Source organism: Trypanosoma rangeli (genome assembly GCF_003719475.1).
Source record: "Trypanosoma rangeli strain AM80 chromosome Unknown Tra_15.4_contig_00158, whole genome shotgun sequence".
Lineage (NCBI taxonomy): Eukaryota > Euglenozoa > Kinetoplastea > Trypanosomatida > Trypanosomatidae > Trypanosoma > Trypanosoma rangeli.
This window is the reverse complement of record NW_021705895.1, coordinates 1-16,278: the sequence shown is the minus strand read 5'-3', so window position 1 is coordinate 16,278 and position 16,278 is coordinate 1. Positions and strand designations below refer to the sequence as shown.

General features: G+C 49.8%; 6 protein-coding genes across 6 annotated transcripts, besides 11 other annotated features; all 6 read left to right on the top strand.

The window, feature by feature from the left end:
• Nucleotides 1-28: 28 nt before the first annotated feature.
• Nucleotides 29-68: a sequence feature (A-rich).
• A 215-nt stretch (nucleotides 69-283) lies between these two features.
• Nucleotides 284-333: a sequence feature (A-rich).
• Nucleotides 334-641: 308 nt separating this feature from the next.
• Nucleotides 642-661: a microsatellite.
• Nucleotides 662-770: 109 nt separating this feature from the next.
• Nucleotides 771-813: a microsatellite.
• Nucleotides 814-1,038: 225 nt separating this feature from the next.
• Nucleotides 1,039-1,076: a sequence feature (A-rich).
• Nucleotides 1,077-1,214: 138 nt separating this feature from the next.
• Nucleotides 1,215-1,261: a sequence feature (A-rich).
• Nucleotides 1,262-2,231: 970 nt separating this feature from the next.
• TraAM80_05061 (WD repeat-containing protein wat1) lies at nucleotides 2,232-4,265 on the top strand (the record flags this gene model as incomplete). The annotated part of the gene is made up of 1 exon (XM_029381956.1): nucleotides 2,232-4,265. The coding sequence occupies one exon, from the start codon at nucleotides 2,232-2,234 to the stop codon at nucleotides 4,263-4,265; it is 2,034 nt and encodes a 677-aa protein (XP_029238343.1).
• Nucleotides 4,266-5,120: 855 nt separating this feature from the next.
• Nucleotides 5,121-6,944, top strand: TraAM80_05060 (putative tRNA pseudouridine synthase A-like protein; the record flags this gene model as incomplete). The annotated part of the gene is made up of 1 exon (XM_029381955.1): nucleotides 5,121-6,944. The coding sequence occupies one exon, from the start codon at nucleotides 5,121-5,123 to the stop codon at nucleotides 6,942-6,944; it is 1,824 nt and encodes a 607-aa protein (XP_029238342.1).
• Nucleotides 6,945-7,536: 592 nt separating this feature from the next.
• Nucleotides 7,537-8,241, top strand: TraAM80_05059 (uncharacterized protein; the record flags this gene model as incomplete). Its single annotated transcript, XM_029381954.1, has 1 exon — nucleotides 7,537-8,241. The coding sequence occupies one exon, from the start codon at nucleotides 7,537-7,539 to the stop codon at nucleotides 8,239-8,241; it is 705 nt and encodes a 234-aa protein (XP_029238341.1).
• Nucleotides 8,242-8,453: 212 nt separating this feature from the next.
• Nucleotides 8,454-9,884, top strand: TraAM80_05058 (uncharacterized protein; the record flags this gene model as incomplete). Its single annotated transcript, XM_029381953.1, has 1 exon — nucleotides 8,454-9,884. One exon carries the CDS (start codon nucleotides 8,454-8,456, stop codon nucleotides 9,882-9,884), a length of 1,431 nt encoding a protein of 476 aa, XP_029238340.1.
• Nucleotides 9,885-10,578: 694 nt separating this feature from the next.
• Nucleotides 10,579-10,597: a microsatellite.
• Nucleotides 10,583-10,630: a sequence feature (A-rich).
• A 276-nt stretch (nucleotides 10,631-10,906) lies between these two features.
• Nucleotides 10,907-10,942: a microsatellite.
• Nucleotides 10,943-11,025: 83 nt separating this feature from the next.
• On the top strand, nucleotides 11,026-12,501 carry TraAM80_05057 (putative sphingosine kinase A, B; the record flags this gene model as incomplete). Its single annotated transcript, XM_029381952.1, has 1 exon — nucleotides 11,026-12,501. The coding sequence occupies one exon, from the start codon at nucleotides 11,026-11,028 to the stop codon at nucleotides 12,499-12,501; it is 1,476 nt and encodes a 491-aa protein (XP_029238339.1).
• A 697-nt stretch (nucleotides 12,502-13,198) lies between these two features.
• Nucleotides 13,199-13,227: a microsatellite.
• Nucleotides 13,228-13,579: 352 nt separating this feature from the next.
• Nucleotides 13,580-13,599: a microsatellite.
• Nucleotides 13,600-13,683: 84 nt separating this feature from the next.
• Nucleotides 13,684-16,233, top strand: TraAM80_05056 (uncharacterized protein; the record flags this gene model as incomplete). The annotated part of the gene is made up of 1 exon (XM_029381951.1): nucleotides 13,684-16,233. The coding sequence occupies one exon, from the start codon at nucleotides 13,684-13,686 to the stop codon at nucleotides 16,231-16,233; it is 2,550 nt and encodes an 849-aa protein (XP_029238338.1).
• Between the last annotated feature and the right edge of the window lie 45 nt (nucleotides 16,234-16,278).

The window sequence follows — 16,278 nt, the reverse complement described above, 5'->3', positions numbered from 1 at the left end:
TATATCCTTTTTCTTTTGCATTTCCGCCTTTGTTTTCTTTTGCTTGCTTGCTTGTTTTTTTTTTTTTTGCTTGCTGCCCATGCAACCCGCGTGAGTGTGTGTTTGTGCGTTTGGAGCTTTTGGCGTTTTTTTTTATCTGCATTGCTTTCTATTCACTCTCGTACTAATACCAGTTTTGCCCTTTTTTTCCTTTGTGTCTGTGCATACGTGTGTTGTGCTGTTCTTGTTGGCGTGTCTTTTGCTAGACAGCAGTTCCGCTTGCAGCATTGTAAGCATGCAAGTGTGTTTTTGTTGTTGCTGATGTTTGACTATCTTTTTGTTTTTCTGTTTTTGGTGTATGGTGTCACAATTGTCAGTTCTCCCTCTTAACGCGTCCCCCCCCCCCACTGCCCCCTCCTTCCATCTTCACTTCTTTCGATGCATCATGATGTATTCTGGTCGGTGTTTCAGCGTTGCAGGAACCACCGTGTCTTTTATTGTTGTTTTTTTCTGCTCGTACGAGCGAGTGAGATGTATGCTAGTGGTGCGCTGCGTGTTTTTTTATGCCGTGTGTGTCTGCGGTGTTTTGTATGCGTGCGAGATGTTTGCTTAAACGGTGTGGGAAGTGAAACGGACCTCAAAAACGACGCTAAAAGAGAGAGCACGCACACACACACACACAAAAAAAAAACGGGGCGTCTGCAGTACGATGCGATGGAGCGACATGTGAGAACGTGGTCCCAAAAAGACATTGAGGGGAAAGGGCTGGATATATATGTATGCGTATTTTAGATGAGGGTGAAGAACGGAGGAGGTGGGATGAAGGGAAGAGGGCGAAACAAAGAGGAGATCACTTGGACGGGGTCGGAGGCGTAACTGTGGGGTGCACCGCCATCACGTAGCGGCCCTTCTTTCACTCCCATCCGCCTTCTCCTTCGTTTTTTTTCGTCAACGGTGGAGCATACGTCGAGCAAATATGCATTTTTTTCGCCAACATGGTCATGCATGTGCACCTCGTGGTTTGTATGTATCCACTGGCCTGTGTCCCTCTGACTTCCCTTTTTTTTTGTTTTTGTTTTTTGTTTTGCTTTGTCTTTCTACTCGCTTGTAGTCGTTGCTGGAAACAACAGTGAAATACGGAAAACACAAAAAAAAAAAAGAATTAAACAACAACACATGAAAGTTTTCATATGCTGGTAATCACACAGGCAGTATTGTCCAGTGTTGTAATTGCAGTTATGTTTTATTGCGTGTTTGCCTTTTTTTTTCTTTGTTTTGATTTCTCAACGAAGCTGGCCATTTTTGTGCTGCTTCTCAGTGCTCCTTCCCGACTCTTTTTTTTTTTTTATCTGAAAGACGATTCTTCATGTATGCGCGAAACTTTTCCTTCTCGTGAAAGGTTGGGGTGAGGAGAGGGATGTTGCCGTAGCCGTTCCGCGCCTCCTTGTCTTGCTGCACGCATGCGTACGTGACTGCCGCATTAAGGATTACCGCGTCGTTGGAGACAATTTCTTGCCTCCCTCTGTGGAGGTGGCAAGACCTATGAGTGAGTCAGAGAAGGAATGAAGCCGATGGGGTCTTGGGGATGACGTCTCTAAACGCTGTGAAGCCTACACTGCTTTGCGTTGTAGACGATGGTGCTTGGAAGCACCTACGCAAACTGTGTGGTGGATGATGCCCATATACATATTTTTTTTTTTTTAGACAACGCTTCTGGAAGAATATCATTGTGATGTTTGGAAATTATTATTTTTTGGATCTTTACATACCGCATGCGTGTATGTAAAATCCCATATATAAACTCTGAAACGTCTCCCCATTGTGCATTTATTTTTATTTTTATGGCGTTCCAACAAAGTGGGGAACACGCATACGTACAGCTGTTTTTCTAGGATTTCACCCAACGACCCTTAGCGAGATCTGAGAGTTTGACACACTAGAAGGAAAGTGAAAGGGGACGAGGGAGTTGAGGAGACATTTATTCCCCCACAGTGACGCACCCTCTTTTATTATTTAGCGAGGCGTTAATCGCAGGAGCGAAATATAAATATATAAAATAGCGGCGCTTTAGGGGATCTTTGCTCATAATTACTTTTTTGCAGCTTTTAAAAGTTGGATTTTTACTGGCTCTTGGAGTGTGAGCAAAAGGGGAGGGGATACTTTCGTGCAGGTGTGTGTGTGTGTCGGGAGGCAGAAGATTATTATTTTTTGCGAGACTGCATACTGCCATCAGGCGTGAGGTTTCATTACAAATGTGCGCCGCATTTCTCATCTCCGCCTCGTACGATAAACAAATACGCTTTTGGGATGGCGCTTCTGGTCGCACGGTGCGTTGCTTCTCATTTCAGGACTCTCAGGTGAATGCACTGCTGTTGATTCCAGACACAACGTATCTTGTCGTGGCAGGGTTCGGCCTCGTGCGTGTGTACGACATTGGGGCACCAAATACTGCGGCAGCGGCAAGTGGTGGGACCGGCGGTGGTACGAACAATCAAGCGCCACCGATCATGTCATCTTATGAGAATCAATCCGCCATGAATTTTACGAGTCTCGGGAGTTTTCCACTGCATCTGAAGCGGGGCGTCATCTCATTTTTTGGCTCCTCCAACGAGAACTCTACCAGCAGTTTTCTTACTGGAACCGTTGACCTCACGTCCACGCTGCGGCTGTCTCAGGATGATGCATGTGTTGAATTATCTACCGCGCTCTACGCTACCTCAGAAGATGGTCATATTCGTTTTTTTAACGCGACTAATTCAAATACGCTGCAGCTTATATGGGACATTTCTACTAATGTGGCCATCACCTGCAGCGCTCTTTCGCCAGATCGTCAGACGTTGTTTACAGGGTCGCAGATAGGTCGCGTCTCTGTATGGCACCTTCCTACTATTATGGAGGTGGCGACGCAACAGATGCAGAATACTGATGGAATTCTCTATGGGCAGAAACCGTTACAAGAAATTGCCTTTGACACGGACTACACAGCCATTCGAAGCATTGCGGTCGAGCCGTTGGCGCGTTGGGCTGTGGCCGCAACAAACGCAGGTAAGTTGCACTTTTTGCGCTTTCTGAAGAAGGCACGTGGTTCTGGTTCTTCGACAGAGCCACTTCCTGACAACGAAACTAAACTAGAATCCGGTGGGGCGATGGAGTTGAAAAATCCAATGGGCGGAGCAGTCAACACCAAGCACCGCAAGAACTCTGCAGACCGTGGTGCCAATGCTGTGCATGACGTTGGTTCTTTTCAGTTAGAGGGTGTCTGTCGACCCACCGCCGTTGGTAACGAGGTGGATGCGGGTGGGTTGAAGGGTAACGTCTTTGGGTCATGCGCGCAAGCGCATGGGGAGGAGTCACAAACGCCTGCGTTTGCGACTCCGGAACTTAAAGCTGTTCAACCTACGGCGTTGTTTGAAGATCAAAAGACAGAATCAGAAGAGCCTTCAAAGATATCCTTTCCTAAGCAATTGCCAGCTTTGCAACAGTTTTTGATGGAGGTGTTTTATTCCTTTCAGGCGCATTACAAGTACATCCTCAAGGTGGCTATATCCCCCAGTACGGATCTGTTGGTCACGTGTTGCGCCGACTACACCGTCGGCCGCTTTCTCATTCCGAAGGAGCTTCAACAGGGTACGGCATTCGAAGCAAGACGCAGTGGGGATGACATTTTCAACGGGCAGGAGAACGAGAACACTATGTCTGCAGCAGCGCCAATGTCTTCCGAGGGAGTGGATAGGTTGCAGGCAAGGCGCATGGCACAACCAAGAGCCCCAGAAGTGGCTCTAGCAGTGGCATCGTTATTACAACCTATGGCAGGAGAAGAAGATTCACAATGTGGCTCGGCTGATAAACCGAACGGAGCTGAAGCGAAAACGTTGGAAACATCACAGAGTGGAACAGGTCAAAAGGGTTCATCGGACGCGGATGAGAGAATAGCGGATGGATCAGCGGCAAAAACAGATGAGAAGGCATCAGCTTCTCCCGCTGACTTTGCTGATGCTTCCTTACTGCAGTTCTCTGTTGTCCAGTCGCTGAACATTGAAGATAACACACAGCTCCATAGCACAGGCGTACTGAAATTTATCGCATTGAAGCCTTTAACGGGACACCTACGGTGGGTGTGGGATTGCGTTTTCAGTGATTGCGGCCGTTATCTCTTTACGGCAAGCAGCGACCATTACCTGCGGATGTGGACAGGGCTGCTCACCGACCGCGTACAGTCCACCTGCTTCATCGGACATACGAAGCCGGTAGTATGTTGTATATTGTACTATGAAAAGAGGTGGTAGCCGCGACGTTAGAGAAACGAGGTGAGGGAGAGGTGGGAGGAAAAGCAAATCAACATGTGTAGACGAAAGTAGAAACAAGGTCAGAGAGACAAAAAAAAAAAAGGAATTTTTCTGAAGTGGTTGAATACGACTTGTAAGTGACGATGATGAGGCGTTATAACAGGCTGAGCATTGCCATCAACACCGTACGGAGCAACGTTTAAGATGGAATGAGAAGGAAACAAACAGTGAAAAAATAATAATAATTATAAACTCCCACTCACAACGAACAAGGCCAATGAAACAATGGAGATGGCATACATCGCGAGATGGTGAAATAATTTTACTGTTGCATTACGTACGTTTCTGAGAAGTGCGCTGTTTATTTGCCCGACTGGGGTTCTTTTTTTTTTTTTTATGTTGAGCTGCTCAAAAGAACGCCTTTTGTTGTTGTAACACACCATTACGCTGACTCCACGTTTTTGTTTATTTTCTGGCGACGATCTTTGCAACTGGCGTACTGTGGATTCCTGGAGCCCCATAATCGTTGCGCCAGCTCCCCGGGGTGAATGCCAGTAGGCGCACCAATACAAACGTCCTCTTGAAGGCGTGCGTAAGTGTTGCGTGTGCAGTGAGGATGGAAATGAACGAGAATAACCGAAAGGTACTGAGCGTTGGATTCGATGCTAAACGAGTAGTCATTATTATCACTCATATTACTCTTATTATTACCACATAATTTTTTTTTCGGCCTGAAACTCTTTTTTTTTTTTTTGAACTGTCATCTGCCGTTGCGTCGTCGCCGTATGACCTCGGACTTGGAAAGAGAAACAAAGGGGAAAAAAAAGAGGATACTTGCCATCCTGCACACATCAAATGTGGGCTGTGGCTGCATGCGTCCGCACACCACCACGAGTTGCCTTCTCTTCATTACTACGAAGGGTGGCTTTTGCAGGAAGCGATCTACACTTTTCTCCGCCGCCTCTTTGCGTTCACGCTGTTGCTGTGAGTGGTCGGCGAGGCCTTGGTAACAGATCGAAGGATGGCGAGGAGGGCAGTGGTGGCGCGGAACAGCACACAGTGGAACGCGTAGAGGGAGAGTCGGTGCCAGTGAAAGGCTCATGGGGCAGCCGCAAGTGGCGCAACGAAGAGCAGCAGCAAAGCGCTGCGACAGAAGCCATAACGCAGCTTTTTCAGGACAGTGTGCAGCGCAGGAGCTTTCAGCAGGAGCCTGGAAGAACACTTTCTGCACAGACCACCACTACAGTCATCACAACCGCGCCAGAAGAGGACGAAATGAAGAGTTTGCAGAACCTCTTTGGAGGTGAAGGGGCATCCTCTTCTCTTGTTGCAGTGGAAACCGTAGAGCAGGAGCTTTTGGATGATGCCTTTTTGTATTTCCCTCCAGCACGTTGCACGGAAGGGCACGCAGGAACAATGGCAGCCGGAGAAGCGTACGTTCCAGGTCAGCAGATTATTTCGCCGGGAAATACGCGTTATCGTGTAGACGTACAGTATCAAGGCAGCGACTTTGATGGATGGTGGAAAAGCACCTCACGCCAATTGTATCGAAGGGAGACGACATCGGACGGAATTGTGCGGCGTGTCCCTCTTGCACCGGATTCCAACGATCTGGCAAAGGCTTCCGATGAGAAATCAATGAGCAGTCGATATCATGCTCGAACTGTGCTGGAGGAGGCACTGGCAGTAGCCCTGGATGTGCACAGTGTTAAGGTAGTTGCAGGTGTTATTCCCGAAGTTGGGGTATCTGTTCGGCGACTCTGCTGCCACCTAGATGTGCCTAGTCATATTGAATTGCAACCACGCACAATTATTCAGCGGGCCACGATGTGGTTAGAGAAGCGGCAGCAACCCCTTGCTATTCTTAGCTGTCAACGGTGTAAAAATCAAGACTTTCACGCACGCCATAGTGGTGTGAGACGCGTGTACTTGTACCGCATTCTTAATCGTGTTGCACCACCACTTTTTGATGCCGGTTTACAATGGCACGTGGACCGTCACTTGGATGTTCCCCGCATGCAACGTTTCGCCAAGGCGTTGGAAGGAACGAAAGATTTTGGCTACTTTGCAGATCCCAAGATGGCAAATGCACTTCGCCGAGCTGCAGTAAGTCCATCTGGTCTATCTACAGGAGCCGCTTTAGATGAGCATTACCAACCCACTGCCACCGGGGAATCGACGCGAGTCACACGTGGAAAGGCGCCAAAAGTGGTTATAGAAAAGGGTTCCAGCAACTTGGCACGTGCGGCTGCACTTCCAACATTCAATGAGTATGGCCAGCGTGTTGTTCAGCCGGGTGCTCATGCCAAGGAGTACTACCGTGCCTCCACCAATTTGCCGACAATCCGAACCATTGACCGCCTGGAGGTGGTACGGCAAGACGACGAGGTACTGATTTGGTTTGTTGGCAAGTCTTTTTTACGACACCAAATCCGCAACATGGTGAGTCTGTTGAAGGCTGCGGGTCACGGTCTTTGGGATGAGCTTGAGTTACAACAGGCACTGCAGAGCGGCTTTGAACCGTCGCGGCATCGGTTCAAGCGAGAGCGATTTCCCCCCGCCCCGGTTTATGGGTTGACACTCTGGGATGTTGAGTACCCGGTGCAGCACCGTGACGATTACGTGTTGTACGTGGACTCTGGTCCGTACGAGGAGGTAGACACCGCGCGCAACGTATAAGGGGTACCACTATAAAAGGGGAAGTAACAAATAATGATATGTGTGGGTGCAGAAGAAAAAGTGGATGAAGTCCATACTGAAAAGTTTCTGGTCGTCGTCCACGTGGCCGCTTCTTCAATCCTTTTTTTTTTTGTGGTTTACGGATGCACATCATACTATCATTATTGTTGGTATTGTCGTTTTTGTTTTTGCGTCAATGAACCATTGATGAAGTTTTTTGCTTCCTTATCTGCGTCTCCCCTCACTACTCTCTTGCTTCTGCCTTTGTATGGCTTCTGCCTGTGTGTGAATGTGAGGGGAGAAGAGGCTGCGCATTCGTATCTGTTTGGTTGATCTTTTTTTGTTGCTCCTTTTTACCATCATTATTTGATGGGGTGCGCGAGGCGAAGCCACACAGCTGCCTCTTTGTCAGTCTTGTGTGTGTGTGTGTCAGTTTCCTTTGCTTGAGCGGGACTAACGAAAAGAAGACCTGTAATACGAGAAACGAGTAAGAAGGGAGAAAATAAGGCAGTGGCTCGCACTTCCATTAATCGTTGTCCATATTTGCATAGGCGGGGCTGCAGTTGCGTTTGTCGATAATCGCAAAATCCTCATGTTTCGCTGTGTTCGACGGCTCAGCTCAAGGCCCACAGCAACGCGCCATCGGGCATCGCAGGCCGCCATGCGAACTGTCGGTTACAACGCGCCCGGGCCGAACGGGAAGTCGACGCACGCTGACGAGGGAAAGACACTGCCTGCTAGCATTTGCCCGGCATACAAGACGGACGACCTTGCGCAGCTTCTGCAGAAGTCGCTTCCCTCAACGGCCAACGTTCTGACGATTGACGGCACCGCGGGAGACGCCAACAACAGCGCCGCTTCCATTTTGCGATTCGTCATTACATGTGGCGATGACGTTTCTAAGCTGCAACTCAACTCCGAGCATTCACATCCGTTACTTGTTCTTGTTCAGACGTCACTGGATAAGGACGATGCTGACGCAAGTGAGTTCGTCCTGTCCACTGCCCTGCAGCAGCGGGAGCGCTTTAAAAATGCCACTGCCATCGTTATGGACGCTGAGCAGTCGACTGTCGTCAAGCCGATTTTAAAGAGTCTTTGGGAAAGCAAACTGGAGGCGAAGAATGTAGAAAAGGCGATGGAGGCGCCGGGGGATGCCACCGTCAGCGCTGCCTCTGAGGTACCTGTAAAGGAACAACGGGAGGCTGCCGCAGGGGATGGCAATGAGGGGAAAACTGAGCGGCAGTCGCCGGAGGTAAAGGCACACCGAAGAGTCTACCTCCCAAGAAGACGTCAATAGCGACAACGGCGACGACGACGACAACAACAACAACGAGTGAGCCAAAGACACCTACTCCTTTGAATAAGGGTATAAAAAAGGAAAAAGTAGACAACAATACGAATGCGGATGAATCTCTCTCGCTGTCCTACACACCACCCCCTGGGGCGGTCAAGGTGCGAGTCTCCTCCGTTCCGCCTACCCAAAAGGACACGCGGGAGTCATTACAGCAAATGTTTCGCTTGTCACTGGCAGCGCCGTTTCAGCCTCCAAAGGAGGTGGAGAAGACCCTTTTCTCTGGCTACGTTGACAGAGTACGAGTTGCCGATATGTTGAACCTCCCCGTGTATGGCGGTGGAGAGGTGTATGCTTTGTATTATAGACTGACCGGTGCAGGGGCTTGCCGCACGCCACTTATCACCATCACACAAGTATTTGAAGAGGAGTGCCGGCGGAAAACAGGCAAGGAAGGAAACAAGTTGGACGTTCAAACTACACATCGGGTGCCAGTTTTGCTGCTTCTCGGCGCCTCCTTCGTTATCGAGGAGGACGCAAAGCTCATGTGCCAGGAGTATCAAAAAAACCTTCAACAGTCTCTTTCGTCGCTGGCCGATGTTGCTGTGGTGACTGTACCCACTTGCTTTACTGAGAAGAATGTTATCTTTGCGCTTCGGAGCGCAAGCATAGACGGTGGTGAGGAGGCTAGTCATAGGCAGCAGAGCAACATGGAAGTAAGGAAAGAAGGGAGCGGAGTCTTGCCCCCCTTAACTTTGCGCCGTTGTGGTCAAGACGCCAGTCAACATTCTTCGGAGTCTCTTTCGGAAAATGTGCTACGCTCAGTTGTAGCCAACGCATTGGAGGAGGTGGCACTGCGTCATGAAAAATCCACCGATCATCTTGTGAGTACCCTGAGCAAGCTTGTGGAGTACTGGTCGCGAGAGCGCGTGATAGAACTTATGGAGGGGCTTCAGAGTGAGAGAGAAGCCCTCATAGATGCCACAAAAGAGTTTGAGAATGTTCAGCGGCAGCTGCGCCAGACGCAAATCGTGATGGAGGCACTTCGAAAGGAAGTGGAGCGCATCGGTGATAAAATAGATCAGCAGCAGACTGGGGGCGATGATGTCCCGTCCGGCGTCATGAACGAACTCGTGGGCTCTACCCGACGCTTGGAGGAACGTCTTGCGGAGTGTATGAGTGCCTTTTCTTCAAAGCAGCAGATTACTCTCGATGTGCGGGAGGAGTTGGAGGCTATGCAGAGGAAGCTTCAAGGTCAACTCGACCAGACCTTGTCAAAACATCTGAGGATTATGCACGAGGATCAGCAGCTGCTTAGAGAAAGTTCAGTCAGTAATGGGGGGGAGCAGCAACTCACTCAACATGTCTTTCAGGAACTTCCAGAGCGTATTCACAATGCGATGGAAAAGGCGTTGAAATCCTTCAGTCAAGACTTGAACGAGCGGACAAGGAGTGCGTTGGAGAGTCAGCAGAAGATGGCACATTTGCAGCTATCCGCTGTGTGCGATAGGATGTGCCACACTGTTGAAGCAGGGCAGGGACGCGTTGAGCGTACTGTAACAGAACTGCTGTCCAGAAAGCTGAATGGTAATGGCACCGCCGCAGCTGACCATAACAAACCGCACGAGATGGACAAGAACCTGATGTGATGGAAGGCTGACGGGACCTAAAAAGGAAAATAATAATAATAAAGAAATATAAAAGGGTGGGGAGGAGGGCGAGAAAAATCCAAGGAAATGAAGAGAGGCGTAGGATGTCGAATGTCTCGCCTCTGAAACAGGAGACCGTTCTGAGTGAAGATACGACAAATGATGCAAAACAGGGGGAGGGGGGGCAGAGAATAGGCACGCGAAGAAAGAAGCAAAACGTTATTGCATGTGCAACTGTTACTGGTGGGAAGGAAAAAGGCAAAGTGCGATGATGATTTATTATTATTTTTTGGCCTTTTACCTTCGTTTTACTCTCTGGGTTGAGTCCATTTCTGTGGTGTGGCCTTAGCCTTTCCGCACTCTTGACACTTCCTTCGTTTCACTAGGGATAATAAGGGGTGATGGGGACATCATTGTTCTTCTTCGTACAGTTGAAGTGGTTTTATTTCTTTTCCCGTTGAGCTTCACTTATCTCTGCGTATTTCCTAGTCGTTGTTTTTTAAGCATTTTTTCTTCTTCTTTTTACTCCTTTAATACCTCATGTTTGATTGATTTTTGATGGATTCTTCATGCGGACGCCCTTTTTTTCTCCCAACGCGCTCCGCCGTTGCCAGGAAATTAGGATGGAGAGGATGGGGTTTGAATGGAGGCAAGACACTGTGTCGTTTAGGTCGTCTTTGGATCGAGCATTGTATTCTTTTTTTTTTTTTTTTGTAGGTTGTATTGGTGTTTGTGTTTCTGTTTGTAGTGGAGGGAGGGAAACATGGCGTCGGGACCAGCTGCCACTCTTAGCATTTGTTTTATTTGCTCGCTTTTTTTGCACACCCGTGCGCCCACTGTTGCCGTGCAGCATACACATGCAGACAAACTTCATTATACGCACGCATGATACTTATTACAGCCGAAGCAAAAAATGCAATCGGCAACCGACTACCCCTTCTTTGCATCCCTGCTCTGGATGGTATTGTCGTGCCCCTCCTCGCCACAATTCTCATATTTTTGTTGGACGTTGACTGTTGTCAATTATTATTATTATTATTATTCTTTTTTTTTTTTTTGGATCACGCCGCGTAATGGGGCTGGGCCTTAGTGGTGCACAAGGCGAGTTGAAGGGGTGCTGTTGCGGGAACAAAAAAGAAAAATGTCTTCTCGGAACAGCAGGGTGCAGGAATCCGGTAAGCCGCCTCGGCTGCAGGCTTGGGTTATCATCAACCCGACGAGTGGCCAAGGGAAGGGCGAACTCCTCCAGCGGCGCATCGAGAGGATGCTGCGGATGGAGTTCGGTGACTGTGTTGCTCGAGTGCGTGTTGCTAGCGAGTTGATATCGAGCAATGGTGCCACAGTAAGCCGGAATGCCAATCATTCACCAATCTCGCCTTTAAAACCCACATCGCCGTCGTTCTTGTCCTTCACTGAAGCACCGCATAAGTTAGGCCCTGCTGCTAACGATGCAACGACGAACTGCTCGTGTCAGGGCGGAATACGGGTTGACATTGTTGCCACGGAACAGAACATACGCGGGCGAGAGGTGGCGCAACATCTCACGAAGATGGTGGTAATGTCTCGCCTGCGTCGTTGCCTCAATGATGAGGTTGCCGCAGCGACAGAGTATAGCATGAAGACGACGAGCATGAGTCAGAAAGAAAACGTGGATTCGCTGCACGTTTTTGTAGCCGTCGGAGGAGACGGCTCTTTAAGTGATGTCGTTAACGGCATGTGTCGTGGTACCTTGGAAGCGTTTCGGGAAATCATACCAACGTGTATGCAAAGCGATGCAAGTTCTACAAGTGACATGGACTCAATGCAGTACTACTGGCAATCGCTGGAAGACCGATCTATATTGCGGCACTTTCTCCCACCTTTGATTTACATTCCCGCAGGCACGGGCACGGACTTTGCCAAATTGGGGTTGGGCTGCCGCAATGCACAAGAGTTCGTTAAACTTCTGCGCAGCGTCTGGGAGCACCTCCCGCCATGTTCCTCCCCTACCACCTCGGCGCAGGTACTAACGGGTACAAATGGTACCCATTCTGGTGAGGAATCTAGTACCACCGCCGTGACAGAGGGTAATACATATAAAACGAATGATTTGCCGCCACTTGAGTTTGAGGTGTATGACGTGGACGTGGCGCGTGTGTTTTTTCCTCGCAGCGGCCGAAACCATTTTTTTATCAATGAATGCTCATGTGGAATGTCTTGTGATGTTATTGAGAAATGTGAGGCGTATAAGGAAAGCAAACTTCTGTCCTTGTTGGGGGGCAAACTAATGTTCGCTGTGGCGTCTATAGTCTCTGTGTATCAGGTGCGGCCAAAGCCATTTCGCCTTGTTGCCCTACCTGAATTTGCCTCACTGCCGTCAAACAGCCTCGTCCCGCGCCGCATTGGCAGTGATCTGCTACACCAACACCTCGTCATGAATGACGTGGCGCTTCGGGGGGTACAACGTGACTTTAAATGGGTGAAGAGATCTGCGGCAACGGAGGCGCTTCCAGCGACGGAGCCCCTGCGCTTTGGAGCCAATTACTACGCGTATGATGTCCAAGGTGAGAGCGTTGCCTCAGATCGTACGGCTTCCGCCGCGTATGGAAAAAACGGTCGTCAATCCATTTTACTCTGATCAGTGCGGCAAGGAGGCCAAGACGCCAGAAGATATTGTAGCCGCCATAGACGACACAGACGTGCCGGGCCGATGGATTTATTTGAAATCCTCAACTTTGGCCTTCGCTAACGGGCGGTGGTTCGGCGGTGGTTTGCAGGTGGCGCCGCATGCCAACCCCACAGATGGTCAGCTCAGCGTGACAAGTTGGGTCGCGGGGTTTGCTCGGTTCGTCTCGCACGCTCCCTCATTGTACACTGGAAACCACACACACTGGCCTTCCACCACAATATGGAACACAACACGCACCATCATTGACGTGGACACGCGCTTGTCTCTCCGCTCTGCTGCGGATAATTCAGCTTCACGCATTGAAATCCTAATGCAAAGTTGTGAGACCGACGGCGAAATACTGGAGCGACTGCCTGCCATTATTGAGGTGCTTGCGGTTGTGACAGTGCTTGCGCCTCGGTGTCAGTCTAGACGGATAATAGGTAGCGGAATTTATGGCAACGGTAAGGAAAAAAGGATGTGTCGCCCGTTGTGATGCCCGTTGTCTGCTTTACGACTTTGGTCACGAGGTGAAAGGGAGAAGCATCATGTGCAGGGCCTTTCCCGTATTAGATGTGTAGTGTTGGTGTGCTTGGAAGTGGGTAAATGGAAGTGTGGGAAAACAACTCAAGGATAGGGTAGAGAGCTTGTTTGTTTGTGTTTTTTTTCTCTCACTCACTCTCTCTCACTCTCTCTGTGTGTGTGTGTGGGGGGGGGAGGGGATTGGACTTCAGCACAATTTAAATATTTTCTCTTTATTTCTTTCTCGCTGCCCTTCAGTTGCGCTTGTTGTTCATTTCTCTGCGTTTTTGTCTTCACTCTTCTTTTGGATGTTTGCTTTGACTCTATTTTATCCACATCTCAGGGACAGAGTGACGTGTGCGTTCTTGACCTCTTAGACTATCTAGACGTGTGGTATTTATTTTGTTAGAAGCACCTATCCTTCGTGTCCTCCAACTCAGTTACTCACTCAGCTTGACACACGATTTTACACGAGTGGAGGATAATCACACGAATTCCTCCTGACAGACATATAGACGGAAGGGAAGTGTGTGTGTGTGTGTGTGTCATTCCTTACTTCTTTGGTTTTGTTGTGCGCGTTTTTTGACTTGTCTTGCCGGACCTACGCTTGTGTAGCAGTGGAGGGAAAAGATGTTGTTCCTCGAACCCGAGGTAGACTACTTTAGAATGCAGCTGCATCAGCTTGCATTACCGCAGGAGGTGTGCCAACTGGGGTCAACCAAGAAGTCGTGCAGCTTGGGCGTGTCTGCAGATGCAGAACCCACCCCTGCAATGCCAGCGTTGGGCAAGCAGAACGAATCATCGGGTGCTTACGTCTCGGTGGAGGAACAGGCAGATGTACTGCATCGCGCACTGCTGACGGCGCTGCATCAGCGCTTTCCCTACGAACACCTTGACACGCTCGAACATGTCTACCTCCTTGTCATCACCCACCTTTCATCTCCGCCCCTTCCAAGCACGACACTGAGCTGCGAGGAGCTTGCGTCATTGCAGGGAACGCAGAGCTTTCTTCCACCAGAGCTGCGTTTCCGGACATTTCCATCGCACCTCAATGCCTTGCTGTCATCAAATACGTCTTCTAGTGGTTTTGCAGCGCGCAAAGACGGCGTAGAAGAGCCACAAGGAGAGGGAGAGAAGAGTGGAAAAAAACCGGCAGATTCTTTGACCGATCTTCACTACAACGACACTTACTTTATTTTGTTGCCTGAACTTACGAGGGAGCAGCAGCAGTTGTATTGTCAACGACAAAGTGACACCAACAGGACGAGTTACAGAAGTACCGATCTTGGTGGATTTTTGCAGTCTGACACCGCTACATCAGAGACCTGCGCATGGGAGCACGCAACTCCGTCTATTGGAGAAGAGTTTGTGCGTCTAGGTAAAGACATGACGGGTTTTCGTGTTTTGGATGGTACTATGATTTACAACGTGGCTGCGACGCAGGGCACAGGTTCTCATACCGCGCCGCGATCACTGCAGTTTGCCGCATTCAAGGTACCACTTAGCCGTTTCACGCCTGAGGAGCAACAATACTACACGAATAAACGAGAGGAGGCACGCTTCTGCGGTGGCGTCTCTCCCACTTTGAATAATTCACCGGTTTTCACTTTGTCTACCGACAATTACATGAATGACACCATGCATGAAATGTTGGCCTTTGAAATGCCTGACAGGTATTGCACGGAGAACGATGCCACCATGGAAAAATTTTTCTCCAAGTGCAATAAGATACTGCGTTGCTACACGATGCTGGTTGGTGCAGGCCATACAAGTGAAAATGAAGAAAAGGAAACGGCGGCCCACACTTCTACCACACCTAATGTTACTGAGACTGGGGCCTCCACCAGTAACTCGTCTTCTGCGCTGGTTGCCCGTCGTCTTGTGTACTCCTTTGCCCCATGTGACTGTTACCATCTTGTGACTGACGAAAACAATCCGCTCTACTACGCCAAGTCTAGTCGCGCCGCGTATGATGCACGCACAGTGAGCATCACGCTTGTGTCGGACCTGACAGCTGCGCCGTGGTCGTCTCCCACCATCTCAGTTTCGAGTCACGCCAACACAGGACCGACACACGAGGGAGCGGGTGGGACAAGCGCTGGTGGTGGTGGCGTAGAAGGGCTTGTCTGTTCCAATCAGGTGTCACGTGCTGCGTCACCTGACCCAATTGCTGCGGCGAAGAAATCTGGCACTCGTGACGGCAGGAGTTCGTCGCCCCAGCCTGCAATCCCGCGGAGAGGGAATGGATCCAGTGAGGCACGGGCGCCGTTACCTCAGCTTTTCTCAAAGACCGACGGATTCCTTACTCTCACCACGTCACTCTCCTGCAACAATGTCTCCGGTAACCCAAAACACAAGAAGGAGAGCCTTTTAGAGAAGGGCGTCCTTCTCTGTGGGAAGGAACAGGAGCAGGCCAAGGGAACCACTGCCTCTAGTGAAGTGAGCAATACGAGTGAACATACGCTTGGAAAGAGTGAAGTTGTCAATCTTTTTCGCCTTCTTTCCAACTCCTCTGCTGCTCAGCATCAACTTCGCCATGGTGTTATTCGACCAGTCGTTTCAATGGCAGTGCTTGATAGGGAGCGGCACACTCACCTCGGACTACTAAGAGGCGACAAGTCTGAGGGCGTGACGTGTCACGGGCTTCTTGACCACACGTGGTACTCGATCCCAGTGCAGCCGCTTCCCGCGTTGCAGGATGATGTGCAGTGGATGCCCATTATTTTTGGAAGCACAGAATGTATCAGTGACGTCGGATATCGCACCGCCATGCAGATTGGTTTTTTCCCAAATAAAAGTAGCGCTACAACGCGTAAACGCTCCACTCAGCAAACGAAAAGTGGTGTTGTTCCCACCTTGCAGGACGCTAGGACATCCCTTACGGCAGGTCAAGGAGAAAAAAGTGCGTTGGCACCCCGATACCCTAATGTGTTGCCAACCGAACAAAATATTAAGGGATCTACTGAAACTGCGTCGTCATCGGTGGCGAATAATACAACACACTGTGAAAATGAAGATATACACGAAGGCGCGACTGCTCGACGGGGCGGAGTGGCGATGACTTTTGGCAACGATGAGCAGCCGGCAAGCGTGACTGCTCGACGGGGCGGAATGGCGATGACTTTTGGCAACGATGAGCAGCCGGCAAACGTGACTGCTCGACGGGCGGAGTGGCGATGACTTTTGGCAACGATGAGCAGCCGGCAAGCGTGACTGCTCGACGGG